Source organism: Desmodus rotundus, chromosome 4, assembly GCF_022682495.2.
Source record: "Desmodus rotundus isolate HL8 chromosome 4, HLdesRot8A.1, whole genome shotgun sequence".
NCBI lineage: Eukaryota > Metazoa > Chordata > Mammalia > Chiroptera > Phyllostomidae > Desmodus > Desmodus rotundus.
Genome location: NC_071390.1, coordinates 151,791,755 through 151,809,288, shown reverse-complemented (window position 1 = coordinate 151,809,288; position 17,534 = coordinate 151,791,755). Strand labels below are relative to the sequence as shown.

At 37.7% G+C, this 17,534-nt stretch overlaps 1 protein-coding gene across 17 annotated transcripts in view; it reads right to left on the bottom strand.

Moving 5' to 3' along the window:
- The window catches only part of FRYL (FRY like transcription coactivator), a 230,826-nt gene that overhangs the window by 70,293 nt on the left and 142,999 nt on the right, over nt 1-17,534 (bottom strand). For all 17 annotated transcript variants that reach the window (XR_008426718.2, XM_053922995.1, XM_053923001.1 and 14 more), the window contains 10 exons: nt 16,900-17,071; nt 16,305-16,437; nt 13,705-13,812; nt 10,864-11,101; nt 9,776-9,961; nt 9,424-9,510; nt 7,581-7,849; nt 4,970-5,165; nt 3,995-4,119; nt 2,285-2,342 (listed from right to left, as the gene is read on the bottom strand). Coding sequence is in view for 16 of the 17 variants with exons in the window: in XM_053922995.1 (XP_053778970.1) it covers nt 2,285-2,342; nt 3,995-4,119; nt 4,970-5,165; nt 7,581-7,849; nt 9,424-9,510; nt 9,776-9,961; nt 10,864-11,101; nt 13,705-13,812; nt 16,305-16,437; nt 16,900-17,071 (1,572 nt within the window). In the remaining variant the exon portion in view is untranslated. The remainder of the gene's footprint in view (nt 1-2,284; nt 2,343-3,994; nt 4,120-4,969; nt 5,166-7,580; nt 7,850-9,423; nt 9,511-9,775; nt 9,962-10,863; nt 11,102-13,704; nt 13,813-16,304; nt 16,438-16,899; nt 17,072-17,534) is intronic.

Here is a 17,534-nt window from a genome sequence, read left to right as displayed (position 1 = left end):
GGATCATTGGAAAAGATTCAGGAAAATACGACACAGGGCAGCTGAGGGCAATTGGGAGAACTGTGTGAGGTCCCAAGGTGCCTGCTTTGAAGGGGACTGAGGCATCATTGTCACATGTACAATGTTTCTTGTCTCTTCTTCAATAAATGTTTTTCATATTACATGGGTGGATACTTTCTGGACAGAACTCATATACATATATGGATAGTTTGAAATTAATGAGCCAAATAAAATCATATGACATTTTCCATGGTGATACCCCTTGTATGGGGAGGAAATGAAATTCTACTACTTTAAGGTGATTTGCTAATCTGACAACTTCAGAAGGACTAACCCGTCTTTAGTAAAACTGTTCTCTTTGACAAAGAATCCCCAAGAAACTCCCCAAAATGTGACAGAAGAGCAGGGAAAACATCACAAAAGGGACAGAATAGAATCCACAGATTTTGCTCATGCCAAAGTTCTCCATTTAACAGTGAAATTTGACACACACAGAAAATAAATACAAATGAAAACAAAAAATTTCTTTTTGATCGTTATGGTATGAATAAATGTTTTGTCTGACGAGGACTGAACTATTAATTCCTAGAACAAGAGCTGTAACATCCCAACTTGATTTCGCTTCGAACAGGAACTTGTACGGTAGTAGGATAGATCTGCATCACTTTTTTTTGTAGATCATTTTAGTTACGTTATAATTCTCATAACGCAAAACAATCAAAAACATTTATAGGTCTTCCATTTTTGTGTCAACAAAGTAGTTTTCTGCCTCTCAATTAATGAATATTCAAGATAGGTAAAAAAAATCTTTTAACTGTACAGCAATTCATATCCATCAGGATGGTTTCTTAGCAGTCTTTGAGGATTTCTGCAAAGTTTTAGTTGACTGGTTTTCATTTTGTCTTCACAGAAAGACTGAATCTAATGCTCTCAAAATACATCTTAAAGGCACATCACTGCATGTATCTAGTCACTTGCTATGATGTCTTTTTGCACTGAAATTAAAGTGTAAATACTGCTACTTAAACTTTGTTTCCAATTTCATTCCCCTCTGATAAATCACCCAGAGCTGTAATCAACACGATCATTCTGAAACAAAAACCTAATTACAAAATAGTGATACTATTACTGTTCTCCAGGGCTGAATCAAAGGAAGTAAAGATTTATAGATGATGTTTAAGTCTCTAAAAGTGTAGCTATTCTCACCATCTTCCTCTCCTGTAGATCTTCAATGTTAATAGCGGGGATTCTCAGTGTTCTACACCAGACTCAATCACGATGCTTAGAAATAGTTTCTGAGCTCCACTCTATTGAAATTCTCATTCAATAGGCCCAAGAACCTGTAACTTTGGGCAGGTTCTCAGATGCCAGTGTCACATGGGGATGGCTGGTCTAGTGGATAAACCAGGTGTCTGAAACCAGGTGTCTCTCATGAGATGTTCCTATTTGCTTTTCAGCATAATCAATCACTTTCCCCCTTATAATAAAATCACACAAAATAATCTGTCATGTCCAGATTCTTGTATAAAGTTTGCAAATGTTGTTCCTCTGCCTAGGATGTCTTTCCCTTGCTTGTCCACTGGGGAACATACTGGAAAATTCAACCTCAAGTATCAAGGCTTCATCCACAGTGCCTTCTCTTCCTCCACAGGCAGAATCGAAGGCTTTCTTCTCTGCAGCTCATATAACTCTTGATCTATGACTTTATTCCAGCGTGTAATACACATTGTTATTATTACGATTCACATATCTATCACACTAGACCTGTGGTTTCTAAAACTTGCTCAAAACCTGACCTAGATCTTTAAATTTGGAGATCTAGACCTGGGATCAGCAAAACAGTACGGGAGCCAAATTTGGCCTGTTGCTGGCTGTTACTGTAAATGAAGTTTTATTGGAATGTGGCCACACCCACTCGTTGAGTAGCCTATGCCACAACACTGAGTAGTGACTACAGAGAAGTATGGTCTGCAAAGCTGAGAATGTTTACTAACTGTGCCTTTACAAAAAAAGGTTTGCTGACCCTGACCTAGACCCCAATTGCCCTCACTTTAGCTGGAGCAATTAACATCCGTTTACATAATGAGTTTCTGCATAAGGTCTCCTGTGGGGGAAGAAAGAGGTCTGCACATTTTTAAAGAATGTTGAAAACTGCACTAGACAATCGTTTACTTATTTACTTCTGAATTTCTAACTTTTGGTATAATGAATGTGTAGAATATACACGACAAGTAAGTGTTTTGCCAAATAAATATTTAATAATAGAAAACTATACACAGTTTACCTCTGGCCTCCTTTCAAGTGCTTCTTTAATTATGGGATGCAATTCCTCTATTAGTTCCCTAGGGAAAAAAATGATATACATTCTTTTAATTAATAGCTGAACATATATAATCTGAATATGAATATACTGAGGTAAACAGACAAGTGTTAACCCTAATCCTACTGTTGAAAACACAATTTTTATTGTTTTGTTTTGGTTATAAAACAAAATCTGCACACTGCAGAACATCTGGAAAGCAGAAAAAAGTGGTGTAGGCCATTTATTGTAATTGTAGAAATATGTACTATCAAGATTTCTGTCAGTCATTAGCAGTCCACACACACCTTACATAGTTGAAACCCTATCATATATAATGGTACCCTTTTCCCCCTTTACTTAATACTAGTCTAATGACTTCTATAGGCAATCAATAAAGTCACAGTATTCGAACATAGGGTCGAATACCATAATTTTCCTAAACATTTTCATTTATTATTGATTCGTTGCATTTTATGTAATTTTTATTATTATAAATACCGCCTCAGCAAATGTCTTTGCACATTAATCTTTGTCTTTATTTCTGATTGTTTCCTTATGATTAATTCTTACAAATGGAATTAATGGGTAAATGTTATGAACTTCAAGAACATGATAGTCTTATCTTTGCTTATGTTTTGATTTTAAAATAGAAACTGAGGTTATTATAAAAGACTGAGAAAATACAAAAAGCAGAAAAAGAAAATAAAATCCTTCCACAATTTTATCATCTATAGAAAACTACTACAGATAATTGTTACTTTCTCAGAATTGTTTCTATTTATGAGAATATGTTTTTCAAGTTGAGATCATTTTTGTATCCCGTTTTTTGCTATTAGCACAATTAAGTATCTACTTGTTACAATAAATGCTATTCTACACCTGCAAACATGTTATAATTTATTCACTATTGTGCATGTCATCCGGAGATAAAACATCAAATACCACCTCACATCAATGGAGGACAATCTCAAATAATAAGTTCCAGGCCCAGCCCTAGCTAGTGTGGCTCAGTAGACTGAGTGCCGGCCTGTGAACTAAAAGGTCGCAAGTTTGATTCCCAGTCACGGCACACGCCTGAGATGCAGGCCAGGCCCCAGTTGGGACATGCGAGAATTTGGTGTTTCTCTCCCTCTCTTTATCTCTCCCTTCCTCTCTCTAAAAATAAATAAATAAAATCTTTTTAAAAAGTAAAAATAAAATAAATTCCAGGCCCAGCAGGCCATAACAAAGCAGAATTTCAGGCAAAAATGAAGGATTTGCTTCACTAATATAAAAAACATCTAGAATGATATAAAATATGTATGTAAGTATTTCTTTTAAAAATAGTCTAGTTTTCTTAAGCACGAGGAGGAAAAACTAGAGTTTTAACCCATAGATCAAGATTATAATTTAGTAGAATCACTGTGTAAATAAATTGGTAGGAATATTAAAGATTTACACAGCATTTTATTTCTGAAACATATTTATACATAGTATATATTTGGCTTTCACAATCATTCTATACAGAAAATACAGCAAATCTTACTTCCTCAATCAAAATGGGAAAGTAAAGGCTCAAATAAAGTCAATGACATGTAAATGTCAGATGGCCAGCTCACTGGCAGGACTGACACGTCACTGTCCTCACGGCTTCTCTCCCGGCAGCCACATTCACACTTTTCGCGGGCAGAGGAGACATCTAACAGTAATCACCTGAAAGCTCCTGGGTTGGTCCTGCCAAGACCGAGAACAAGGGACTCAGTGATTTCCATGCTCTCCGAGCGCATCATTGGAACTACGTGCTTAAACAGGGATGAAGGGGATGGGATTCCAATAATCTGGGGAAAAAATAGGTATTTAGAGCATCCACTAATGAGAGTACATCCAATTAAATAATGACATTTCAACACTATTGGGCAAGGACAATGGATAGATGAAATTTTAGAATGATGATACTTCAAAATTCCCCTGTGCTGTACATAACCTAAAATGGTTAAATAACGTATCCAATGGTTCACAGCAAGTTCATTAACAGGACTGGGCTTTGCGGGTTGCTTAATTTCTTACAGAAACTCACCATCCCATAATGGGCTGACCACCTCCACCAGAGAGTCTATGTCTTTTAATCATTATTTTTATGGATCATTTTTTAATGATCATTTTTTTGAGTCATGAAAATGAGTAGAACAAAGTTACTTCTGAAAGAGTCTTTAGTGTTAAGGTGAGACACCCAGATGTTGTTTTCTCAGTCTCCTTCAGGCACCTCATAATACCTTGTGTCCTACCGCGAAAACTATGTGTCTGTCCTCAACAAGTATCATTTGCATCACTACATAATTTAGGGAAATTCTAAAAAGATACTTAGTTATTTAAATCATTCCTTTTGGATACCGAGAAGTGCATAACTACAGGAAATAGAGTAAGGAAAGAGATGAATGAAAACTACTTTTAACGTATTCATTCTGATGAATTTAATGAATTAAAGAAAAATTATATATATATAATTGATTCCAACTAGGACTCCATAAAACAGTAATGGGATTTCTTTAACTCTTTTTTTTTTTTCCATTATCAGTGCAAGTAACGAATATACTTTTCAACCAAATTCCTTTAATATCCTGGAAAAGAAATTCTGAAACATTACTTCTGCGGCCCACCCCAATGTAACGGCAGATCTGGAAAACTTACTTTAGAATCAATGCTGTAGCCGCTGTCCGGGGTAGAGGCCAGTGTCTCAGGGGGAGAGCACCTCACAGAGCCTGCCGACGCCGACGCGGCCGTGGACGTAGCTGCACTGCAGCACAGGAGCAGGTAGTTCCTCCACAGGCCCACGTAGGAGTCACTGCTGGTGGTGCTGTTCACTTTCTTAGCATTGATGGGGCTACTAGGGAAAACAAAGACACAAGCAAAAAGTAGATGTCAACAATACAACAGATTCTGAAAATGTTTAAAATGAATGCTAAATTTCTATCACTTTCAGGGAGAGGTTAGCATGAAGTTTTTATTCTTATTTTTGTGAAATAATGTAAGATATCAATAAATAGTAGACTGAAAATTAAAACCTATTACAGAATCATTTTAACACATTCTATTATTCCTATCGCCAAAGTTAATGCCTTATTGGGCCACATCTTAGAACTTATTATATGTGTTCAATGTAGAAAAAACATGAAAATCACCTTTAGTCCCACACTGTATATTTTCTACCTATATTAATTCATATACATGTACACAAATGTATGAACATATCTTTTAACTTACAAAAATTGAACAGTCTTTCTTTTGTTCTATACCTGTTTTTTAACAAGTACTTTAAACATCTTCCATGTGAATTAACATAATTCCATGATCATCTGTGATTACTGTATGCTGTATTATTACAGAGATTATCACAACATATATAGCCAAACTTTGTTACACATTTTAGCTAACAGTAATTTTCCCCTATTATACACAATAAAATATATCTGGATATATATTTAATTAGAACAAAAATTTAATTATTTTCTAGCGTAAATTCCTGAAAATAGAATTGCAAAGCCAAAAGAATATCTATCTACATTAAAAAAAATTATTGATTCATTTTTAGAGAGGGGAAGGGGAGGAGAAAGAGAGAGACAGATAAACATCAATGTGTGGTTGCCTCTTGCACGCCCCCCACTGGGGACCTGGCCCACAACCCAGGCATGTGCCCTAGACTAGAAATTGAACCAGCAACCCTTTGGTTCACAGGCCGGCACTCAATCCAGACCCAGGGCAGAATATCCACATTTTTAAAACTTCTGTCAAATTTCTGTCTTTAAAGGTCAGACCAATAAGACATTTTGGAACAGTTCCATAAATCTTTCCAAATACAAAATTCTATTGGGATTAACTCTAAGAAAACAAAAACATGTAAAATACTAACAGATAGTCTTTGTCTTAAATAGATTTATAATATATTAAGACAAGTAATACACACGCACAACTTCATTAATTCCTCAACCGGTGTCGTATGTTAGAAAATGTTCAGAGCACTTTGATAGCAGTAAAAAGCAAAACAACAAAAACCTGAAAAGACCATCACCGTCGTATTTGATAGGGGAAGATATACAATAAAGAGACACAACAGTGTAGGATGGCGCTAAGTTTCATGAAGAAAGAGAGAGCAAACAGGGAGACAGGAAGTGGTAGGAGAGGGACTAATAATTTAAAATACGGTAATTAGGGGAGACTCAAATAAGATAAGGTCAAAAATGTTATACAAGGTGAAAAGTGTCAATCTTCATTTAAAAAACACCAATGAATAATACCTGAGAACCTCTATAGATACATAGTTAGCATGTATACACAGAAATACCAAAGACATGTCTACTCAAATCCAAAGGAAGGAGCAATGCCTCTGGGTTGGCGATGTGAGCGAAGGCTTTGGAAATGCAGTAGAGGCCGAGATGTGTTAGACACGGACAGGCGGGGGCTAGAGCAGACGAAAGGCAGGCGTGCCAGGTTCATGTGAACGAAAGCTCACAGGAAGGACACTGCAGACCACACTGAGGGAACTCTGCGAGGTCTGTTTTGGCTTCAACCTAAAAGGACGTGGATATCACTGATACAAAGAAGGGGGAAAAGTACAGACTGGAGCCAGGTTCAGAGAGCCTTTGGTGGGAGCCTAAGGTGTTAGGCTTTGCTGGGTTTATACGGGCAGGTTATACCACAAGAGGATTCATTCCATGCAATCTGATCAACGGCCTCCTGGAAAAGGTGTAATCAGGAATTCATACTTAGGGTCAAAAACTCTCTTCTATATTGAAGAGCAAGAAGAAATTAACTGCAGATTATAATGACTGTGGTCAACACTCCATCACATTATCAGTTACTCGAAACTACAAGCCAGTTCCATTGAAACACTAATCCCCACCAACAGATGGGGTTCCTTATAATGCCATCAGGATCGGTACGGGCACTAAGGTTGGTTTCTCCTTACTGCTCACTCTTCCTCCACAAAGCTACCTATATCCACAGCCATGCTCACCTTCAGACCCTTCCCTCACGAAGTCTTTCACTCAATACAGCTGCACTGGACACATAGTAGGTGCCAAGCATTGTGTGATTAAGTAAGCTGACAATTACAATTTGGTGAGATTCAATGACATGAAAAGGATGAAGGGATTATGAGACCACATTCTTCATAACTTCCATCTTTCTTCTTAATACATCCATAAATCAAGTTACGTTATTTATGGGATTCTAATTCATATAACTTTTCAAATACATACGTTATGAAAGCTGATAGTCTATTTACACTAGGAAAGTAACTTACTTTATATCAACCTGTGGGGACAACAACTGAAGTCTTGTGTATGCAAACATCCAAGCATAGCTCACAGCGGTAGAGCAGTGTTTGGGAAGGTTTTCCTGCTTTAAAAAACTGGAGAGACTTATAATCCATGGGTCTTGGCCTTGAGTCACATGTGCAAATATCCATATATGTGATGGACTAATCACATCAAACTGGTGGCTAATCGGAGAAGAATTCCATTCTGCTAATGTTTGTAGATCTATTGAGCTGGGGCAATACAGCAAAGTAGTCTATGTAGAGAAAAAAGAAGTGATTACTGCACACTTCACAACTTTTGAAGTTCTGCCATATGAACTGCTTTACACTGTAAGTGGTCTGCTGGTAGTTTCAAGAACAGAGGTTCTAGAACAGGTTAATAGGAGGTCTAAGATGGTGTTAAGACAGTAATGAATTCCTGAAACTGCATTTAAGGTTTTTTGTTGCATGTGCATACATGTGTTTTTCTGGAGAGAGATTCCATATCTTTCATTAGTCTCAAAAGGATCTATAAACCAAAAAGGTTAAGAACCATTACTTACGTAATTCATATATGAACATGCAATTTTCGTGGGGGCACAGAAGCAGCTAGAGAACTCATAAATGCACTACTAAGTGTCATGCTGATGTGCCCTGTGCATGTACAAGTGGGACAGACTGGAAACGGGCTCCTCCCCAGAGGTACACAATCGTACATATTTGCTCAATACTACTCTGAGCTCTTATACTGAAAAGAAAGATTTACCTTCAGAGCAAATTATATGCCATTCAAATAACAAAAACAAATGGAGTCTTAAACTGGACAGATGCTAAATTCACTCGATCATCAATTGATATTTATAAAGCACCCACTAAGGCCAAGGCACTGCTTTCAGCACTAGAAGAGAGTCATCAATTACTCTTTTTGTTGGCATAATTCAGATTAATCATCTAAAGCAGAATTCTTTAAATTGTACAGATTTATAATCATCTCTTAGATTTATAAAGTTTTCTTCTTATTTCCCTTGGTTACACATAATTCGTGAGTTGTAAGAGCCAAGTGTTATGCAGAAAGCACATGAACCTCTAGTCCATATATTCCAAAAAATGAAGAAAAAATTTTTCAAGTAGTAAAATTTAATAGTTACTCTTGCATCAATCTTGAAATCTTGACATATGACATTATTTTTTGGTTCAAACCCAACTAAGCAAGTTTGCATAAGTTTTCTTAACACCATCTTAGACCTCATATTAACCTGTAATATTTTAAAAATGAAGCATTTTTCTTCATTTTAATGAGTCAAATTACATTAAGACTCTAGCATAAAATACTACATATTTGCTCCCTTGCACTTAATTTTAAGTGGCAAAGTAAAAAAAAAAAAACAAACAAACACACACACACACTTATTAAGGGCAGAGAGCAATTTTTTTACTCCAAATTTCAACAAAAATTTTCCATAGTATTTTAACCAGTATATATGTCAAAAATATTATATGGTACAATAAATAGCAAAAACCAGTCAATAGTAACATTAGATTTCAGAAAAACTTCTTAGATCAGAAAGACTGGCATTTTACAAAGATAAAATATTTTTACTGCTAAGGGATACTATACTAGCCACAGAAGTAAACCAGTGCCACTTTTTTTTTAAATGTGTGCCACTTTTTAAAAAGTATTTTTAATTTTTTAAAGTGCAGTTTTCAAAAATACATTCTGATGCATTACATTTGTAAAGGAAATTCCTGTACATACATGACTTCAGTTCCAAAACAAGACTGGACGGCTCTCAGCCGTCACGGTCATCGCACTGCATTATGTCACAGCTGCAGGAGGCATTACAGTTACCTGGTCGGCCCCAGTGAGGTGTATGAAGCTCTCAAGAATGGACGGGCTCAGCCTGTCCATCACATCTATGGCCAATTCATCATCACCCTATAAAAAAAAAAAATACATCATATGTCTCAAAAAATTAAGAATATTTAAGAAAAGTAGCCCAACTTAAACACTGAAAACGGACTATAGCACCACTGGCTACAAATGGAACTAGAGGCAAGTGGGTTAGTTTGGACCCCGTCAACAAACTTTGTTATAAGGTAGGTTATACTGCATGGTTGTAACAGAAACGTAATAAAGATGGACAAAAGGGCAGTTTTTTAGTGTTTTCACTAGGTAAGTACATGAAATAGCTAAACGGTACCTTAGGTATTTCCAAAAGTGCAAATAAAGCCCGTATTTCTCTAAGGACACTGACGGCTAATCTCCTGGTGGCGGGCCGGCTGCTGCAGAGAATGACGAGTGCAAACCCTTCGACCACATGGAACACGCTGGAGTAGGGGCCTCTTTCCAGCGGAGGGGGGTGAGAAGCTCCATTAGCGCCACCATGCTTGAGAAATAAACAGAGGTTAAAATGAAATTTAAAAACGCACACAGACATTCTAGTAAAACAGTTAAGAGTAAAGTAAATCATAGAAATTATGGCTACAGGTCTGCCTCAGGTCAAGCAATTTAAATAACATTTAACTTATAAAAATGTAAGAGTGTACACAGTAGGAAAAAAACATTTAATTGGCAATCTAAACAGGAATTCTGTACCTAACTTCTATCACTCACCGGCTACTCTGTAGCCTTGAAGCTGACACTGTTAATCACTCTTGGCCTAACATTTCTACATGGACTCTGAGGGGACTGGATTGTACCCTTCACACTCAAAGTGAGGACCAGCAGCACAGTATCACCTTGGAACTGGGTGGAAATAGCTTCTCAGGCCCTTGGTGATTTTATGCTCATTAAAGGTTGAGAAGCTGGATTAGCTCAGATGCTCCAGCTCTGAAACTCCAAGGTTCTACGACTTACACATTATCATAAATCATAATTTGAGCACCTTTAATAGTTAAGGAGCACACATTCTGTCTATGAGAACCAGGGACTGGCAAAACAATCAAATAACTCAAATGAAAGGCTATCCCAGTTTTTATTATTGTTATTATTACTATTATTATTATTACGATATCAGCTTTAAATATATTGGAAATAACCTAAATATGAGCTAGAATTGCCTCTACCATCTATGTTCTTTCAAAATTCACTGTCATCAAAGGAGGCTGGAGAGGTTAGACGCAAAGACCACGTACTTCACATATGAACTACAGACAAACTCAGTTTCAGGGATTATGAACGCTTGGAGGGTGAATAAAACAAATAAAACTTTTAGTGGTTGATATATAACCATTGTTGGTCATTTACCACTGACCACATCCAAAGGGACAACACAAGAGAACATGGTACCTGTGAGTCCTGGTTTTTGTTATGCATTTGGGTTGCTTGTTTCCACTGATTTATTAATTGCACCAACATCTTTACGGCATTATCAAGAAGTGTGGGGTGGACATCAGTCACTTCGCGCACAATAAAATAAACGAACCCCGAGAGAACATCCTCCCGCCAGTCTGGAAAGTCCAGCACTAGCGCCTGCAGCGTGTTGAAAGCCAGAGCGCGCAGCTCTTCGTCCATGTGCACTGTGAGCCTGTGCGGACAGAATTCCATTAGCAAACCTCCAGGCCTCCCAAGACCTTCGTCACCTGAAACTTAAAACTACGAACTTAGTGAGTATGTCCTCCTAACTGGTTTGCAAGAAGCAGGAAGGTACAAACCGACCTTCACTTTTTGTGTCATATCCTTTCTGACGCTAGTCTGTGTTCATCGTTTGTTTAAATTCACAGATCAGTCTATTAATACTAGTTAGTATTACCGTAATTCGGAATAATTTTGATCATAATGCAAATGCTGTACTTAAGAAAATACAGACCGACACATCAGAATCATATTTAAAATTCTCTAATTCTTAAAATACCATGTTATCCCATAATCAATCAGAAATTATATTCAATCATATAACATCCTAACACTATCTCACGTTCGTCTTTTACTATCACCGGAAAGCACATGGCTTATCTCATCATTCCTTTCATACTGCTGAGGTAACAGTTAAACATACGATGATTGATTCTAAGAAAGGAAACAGAACAAATCAAGATGGACTCAATTTAACAGAAATAATTCTTAAGGTGAGAATGAGAATAAATTTAGTAGTAACATCATAAATGGATTGCACTTAGGAAAGAAAAAAAACTTGTCAAGCTAACACATAAGCCCCTAAGGACAGTTTAAGTGCAAACAAATGAGAGGAGAGGCTCTACAAAACTGCCTTTCAAAGACATCAAAACAATATGGGGACATGAACATAATGTAAGTTAAAGGATTTTTAACAGGACATAAAGAAAATGATTTAAAAACCAGAAAAGATGGCTGCAGTATATAATGTCACATGAATACGTTTCTGATTTGAAGCTGAAGAGGTTTCGTTTAGTGACTATCAAGACAAATGCATGAGTTAGAACAGCCTGATGAACAAGATAAGCAGGTAAGATTAAGAATACGCCACAATTACACGCGTGGGGAACTGGGATGACAGAGTTATCCTCAGCAACAGAGGAGGAAAGCTGTGGTTTAGGTACAAGGAGATACAGTCTTCGCCCTGCTGCACTCAGTCCTGGTCTTCACTAAGCTAACCTTCAGTGGCAATGAGCCTGAGGAGAAAACGTATTACGGCTAGACAGACTTGGGAGTAAGCCACCAAGTGGCAGCAGTGATACAATCACATCAGAAATATCATACAGGGTCAGTGAGGGTCTCTAGCCCAGCATTCTGTCTCTGACTAAGGCAGGGCCCGTGGGCCAGGAGAGTGACTGACTGACTGCATGATGCTGACTTTAAAGGTTATTGCAACATCCCTCAAACCCATGAATGTGTAAATATCATCTGACACCTATCTCTGTGACTCAGCGCATAAAGGTAGGAGAACAACAGTGTAGCCTGGCCAATTTAAGGCAGGGGAACTAATTAACTTTCCTTAGGGACAGCACACAGGTCTACAAATTTACAATGAGTCTTTGATTTGTTGGTTTGCTTGCTTTATTTTTAAGCAAAGAAGATCTGGCCATCACAACTGCAAATGAGAGAAACAGGGGACAAAATAGATCAGGCTCTAACAGGGGTGTCCAACCTGTGGCCTGTGGGACACTGGTAGCCCACAATGGCAGTGAATGTGCCATTGTGGGCTCCCAACACAAAATCGTAAATTTACTTAAGACATTATGAGATTTTTTTGTGATTACATGTCCCAATGTATCTAGTATGTGGTCCAAGACAACTCTCCTTCCAGTCTGGCCAGAGATGCGAAAAGGTTGGACACTCCTGCTAGAAGCTTTCTTTCTGCTAAAGTAAATTGGTACATAAACTTCATAGGGGAAAGAAGCAAAGTAAACAGCAGAGTAAACTGTCCCTCATTGTTCAGATGCTTGCCCCGTCACTAGATGCCCCCCATCCTCGCCCGGTACAGACACAATTTCATATGGGCAGGGCCTATGAGAGCAGGCATGGCCTCTCCCTTACATGCTGTCGAGGGCTGCTTTGGACCTACAGAGGCAGAGACCACAGGGTCTGCAAATCCTAAAACACGTACTGTCTGACCCCTTATCTGGGGACTTCCCAACTATATCAACAGAGCAGGTTTCCAACGAGCCATCTCCTCAACTTCGAATTAATTTTGGAAGGTAATATTTAAGTTTGGTTCATGTCATTTACTCCTTTTTTAGATCTATGACATGCCAAACAGAGCAAAGAGACGAAAACTGCAACCCTGTGGGCAATGCCATAGAAGAAAAGAGTGAAACTGAGACCTGGTCACCACCCTCGGTGCCAAAGACAAAACTGTAGGAGTTAACCGAAAAATTAATCGCCTAATGGGTATTATCGCACACTGGGAATGCCCGTATGTTCAGGGGTAATGCATTATGTAAATCCCAGGAAATATTACTAGATGGAAAGTGAGGAAGTTGAAAATAGGATTTGTGGGGGAATCTAAAAGAGCTTTAAAAGTTAAAAATGAGTATGGAGACCATGTTTAACAAAACAGAAGACAAAATGGGAGTTTAGGAAGTAAATCAAATAATGGATTAAATGTCTTCATCACTAGTCTTTTACTGGTAACAATAACGGGGCTGGTTTGAAATGTAAAGGGATCAAAAGATACGAAAATCAACGGAGCAAACAGCAGTTCTCCTTTACCTTGCTAACAGTTCAATGAGGTCAGTTCTGCTCATACCGTCAGGGATCACCCGTGGAATCGCAGCAATACAAGTTCTAAACAAATCAATTTTGGGTTTTCTTTCCCCCCTGAAAAATACATCACAACAGGACTTAATAAGTATATTACTATGCTAGAAAATAAAAGCAAACTTACAAAAACAATTACAGAAGATAGGAGCCCACCCCAGAAAGTTTAATGTATTATAGAAAAAGCACATACAAATTCAGTAAATAACAAAGTTTATAAATGAGTAATAGAATACAGACATAATTCAACAAAACACATAGTAAGCAAAAAAGATTTCTCAGTGATTATAAAACAAGCATAGGAACTATAAGGTTTAAATAATAAATTTTTTTTAAATTTTATTTATTTACTTTTAGAGAGAGGGGAAGGGAGGGAGAAAGAGAGGGAGAGAAACAGCAATGTGTGGTTGCCTCTCACACGCCCCCTGCTGGGCATGTGGCCTGCAACCCAGGCAGGTGCTCTGAATGGGAATCGAACCAGCAACCCTTTGCTTTGCAGTCCAGTGCTCAATCCACTGAGCTACACCAGCCAGGGCTAAATAATAAATATTAAGTAAATTATTTATAATACTATTATTTCAAATTAACAAATTTTAATTAAATATAATTTAATATTGCATCTTTAGTAAATAATTATATTTTAAAAGATTTTATTTATTTTTAGAGACAGGTGAAGGGAGGTAAGAAGAGCGAGAACATTGAAGGGAGAGAGAAACATCGATCAGTTGCCTCTCATACGTGCCCCAGCCGGGGACGAGGCCCCAAATCCAGACGTAAGCCCTGCCAGGAATTGAACTGGTGATGTTTTGCTCTGTAGGATGACAGCCAACCAAATGAGCCACACTGTTCAGGTCTTTAGTAAATAATTATTAAATGATAATTATATTGGTATTAAATAACCCAACATTGTTTGTTATTTGGGGACCCAATAAAACTAACAAAAAAAATTGAATTTAATATCATTTACTAACAAAGCTCTTAGAAAACAGACTTTATCATATACCACTGTTGCTACAGTCAGTTCTTGTCTCTTCATTTTACTTCAAGACACACAACACACTTAAAGTTTTTATGTAATGAAATGTGTCAATTTTTGAAATTTACCAGGTTCCTTCAGGGGCTTCCTACAATTTAATTTTACTCTAATTTCTTCTAGTTACTCAATAATTTCATCATTTTAAATATCTAATATCTTAATATACTGGTTTTTATTTTGGTCTATATTTTAATGTGAGGCTTTTAGTTAATTTCTTTTGTCCAAAGTGTCCTTCGGTGGCCTAATAAAATAATTCTAATGTAGAGAAGAACTGGATGATTTAAATGTTTTGGGCCAGCATTCGTTACAGTGGCAACAGACTTGCTTCCGACTTTGCGCGTTTTTACACAGTCAGTCTCCTCTTTGCGTGGTTCCCACGTGCGTGACTTCTAGTCACCACACTTTAGTTACATGATACCAGTCCCGGCATGGCTCACTTTTCAGTCACCACACATTACCTACACGTAACTGCATAAGCTTCCCTGCTAGCTCTCCAGTCCACCAATCATGATGCACCTAACACACGTGGCTCATAATCAGAGACAAATCACACCACTGTTTTCAAATGCGGTCATGGTTAGTGGAGCAGAAAAGGAAAAGCGCTATCATCAGAAGTGAAGTTCAAATCGAACGTGGATGGGGCTGCAGTGGAAACAGCCGACGGGGGACCGCTGACACTGCCATGGCTGGAGGTGCCCCGCATGCAGCCGCAGGAGCCTGGTGAGGGCCCGCTTACCGACACGCACAAGGAAAGCGGTGTGAGACAGAGAATGAAGATTTCCCAGATGAAATAACACAGGAAACACTTCACCTCGGAGAAACTCTCAGAGATTTAGTACATACTAGTATAATAACTGTATTAATTAAATTAAGAGATCCAATTTCCAATTTGGTAATCTAAGACATAGAATGCAGACATTAAGATCTGAAAAATGTTGTCCCTTATATGGAATATGTAGACACTTCTTAGCAAATGAAGGAAGCTATTGCCATGAAATATATTCTCTTGGGCAGGAGGAAAAGAGATGTCGGGATGACTGGCAGTGGCAATGGTGGGGTGGGGCGGGGTGGGGAGGGATGAGGTACTGTTTTAAAAAAACTGCTCATACATTTTTCCTCTCTGCACCCCTGGTTCCCAGGAAGTTTTCAGGTTTTCTGTATGTTTATTGGGACCCTGGAAATAAGAGTGTTTGTTTGACTTAATAAACCAAGTAGCCCACACACATCTGGGATAACTAGGACTTATCTATCACTCACAGAATTCGTGTAGGGCTTTGTCACTGAAACAAACGAGGCTGAGAATCCAGGACCCCTTTCGCTTTCTATACTAGGTTCACCAGCACTTTAAAGAATAAAACTGAGCACATGGGAGGAATGACTGCTATAAAACTACAGCACATGGCAATATGGAAGAACTCCAGAAGAGAAAGCAACAAAACAAGTAAGCAAGAATCGACCATCTATACTCTTTTACAAAACCGGAAATAGCAATGAAAAGAACTAATATACTGCATACGTGATCATATCTTCAGGCTCCTTATTAGACATCTGCACACTAGTCATACACATGGGCCTCCCAACTTCTTTGTCCAAGTGTCTGAGAATGCTATCTAATGCTTTTCGCACTTGAGGATAGTAAATTGACATTCCTAGAGGGGGGAAAAAAACTTAGTTATAAAATGTCATAAATTAAATAAAGAATAGTTAGTTACTTTCTGTAAAAGTAAAAGCCTCTTAGTCTTTGAAAGATGTTAGTTTATCATTGTTACAAAAGAAGGAGTTTCAACTGTCATATACTCTTCTTGATGATCAGCTTTAGCATATTGGACAATGTGTAAAAATTATGCAGAGAACCAAAATTTGAAGGGAGAACAAAATGCAGTAAATAGCATCATGTAGTAATAATTTAACCCAAAGAATTTTAATCTGACAACATATAGATATTATCAAAAATGTATTCATTTTTCTATCACTCTGTATACTGGAATAACCATAACAGGCAAATATATATATATATATATATATATATATATATATCAGATTCAATTTAAACTTTCACAAGATATTAAACTGTACCAAAAAGCACGTTATTTATTTCAGTTAACACTAACCTATGACTTTTGCTTCCTCATCTGTCAAGGTTTTATTAAGAAAAATTTTCTTCACACGAAGAGTGTTTCCTGAAGGAAGAATAACTCCTGTCGTTGGCATTGGAGGCTCACCATCTTTCTGCTGCAAACTGTCTGCTATTACAAGGAAGACTCGGAGGCCTATGTTCATTCTCTTCAGAGAAAAAAGTTTCAAAATAATGAAGTCAGAGTTTCAGCAAATGGTTTTTTTTCATGTTAAAAACATCTCAACAAATTACACTAGGGAATAGGAAGGAGGACAGAAGAAAAACTAACCTTTCTGCTCAACACTTTTTAACCAGTCCAGGCACTGAAGTTTGCTTTAATTTCAAATTCCCAAATGCATACCCACTCCCTTCGGAGGTCAACTGGCTCTCCTATTTCAAACCTCTTCCACCTCTCCTCAACTTTCCAACTCTCCTCCCTTCCCCTCTCCAAGCAGAAGATTCGTCTCCTACTTAACACAAAGAGAAAACCAACTTTCTTCAAACTCTCGCCACGATGCACACCAGTGTACTTGTATCTGCACCTCTTCTTCCTCCCTTTGCTTCTCTTAGAGTCAAGGGCACGCTGGTCTTTCTAGTTGTTAGAATTCCATCTGATCTTACATTTGGGGG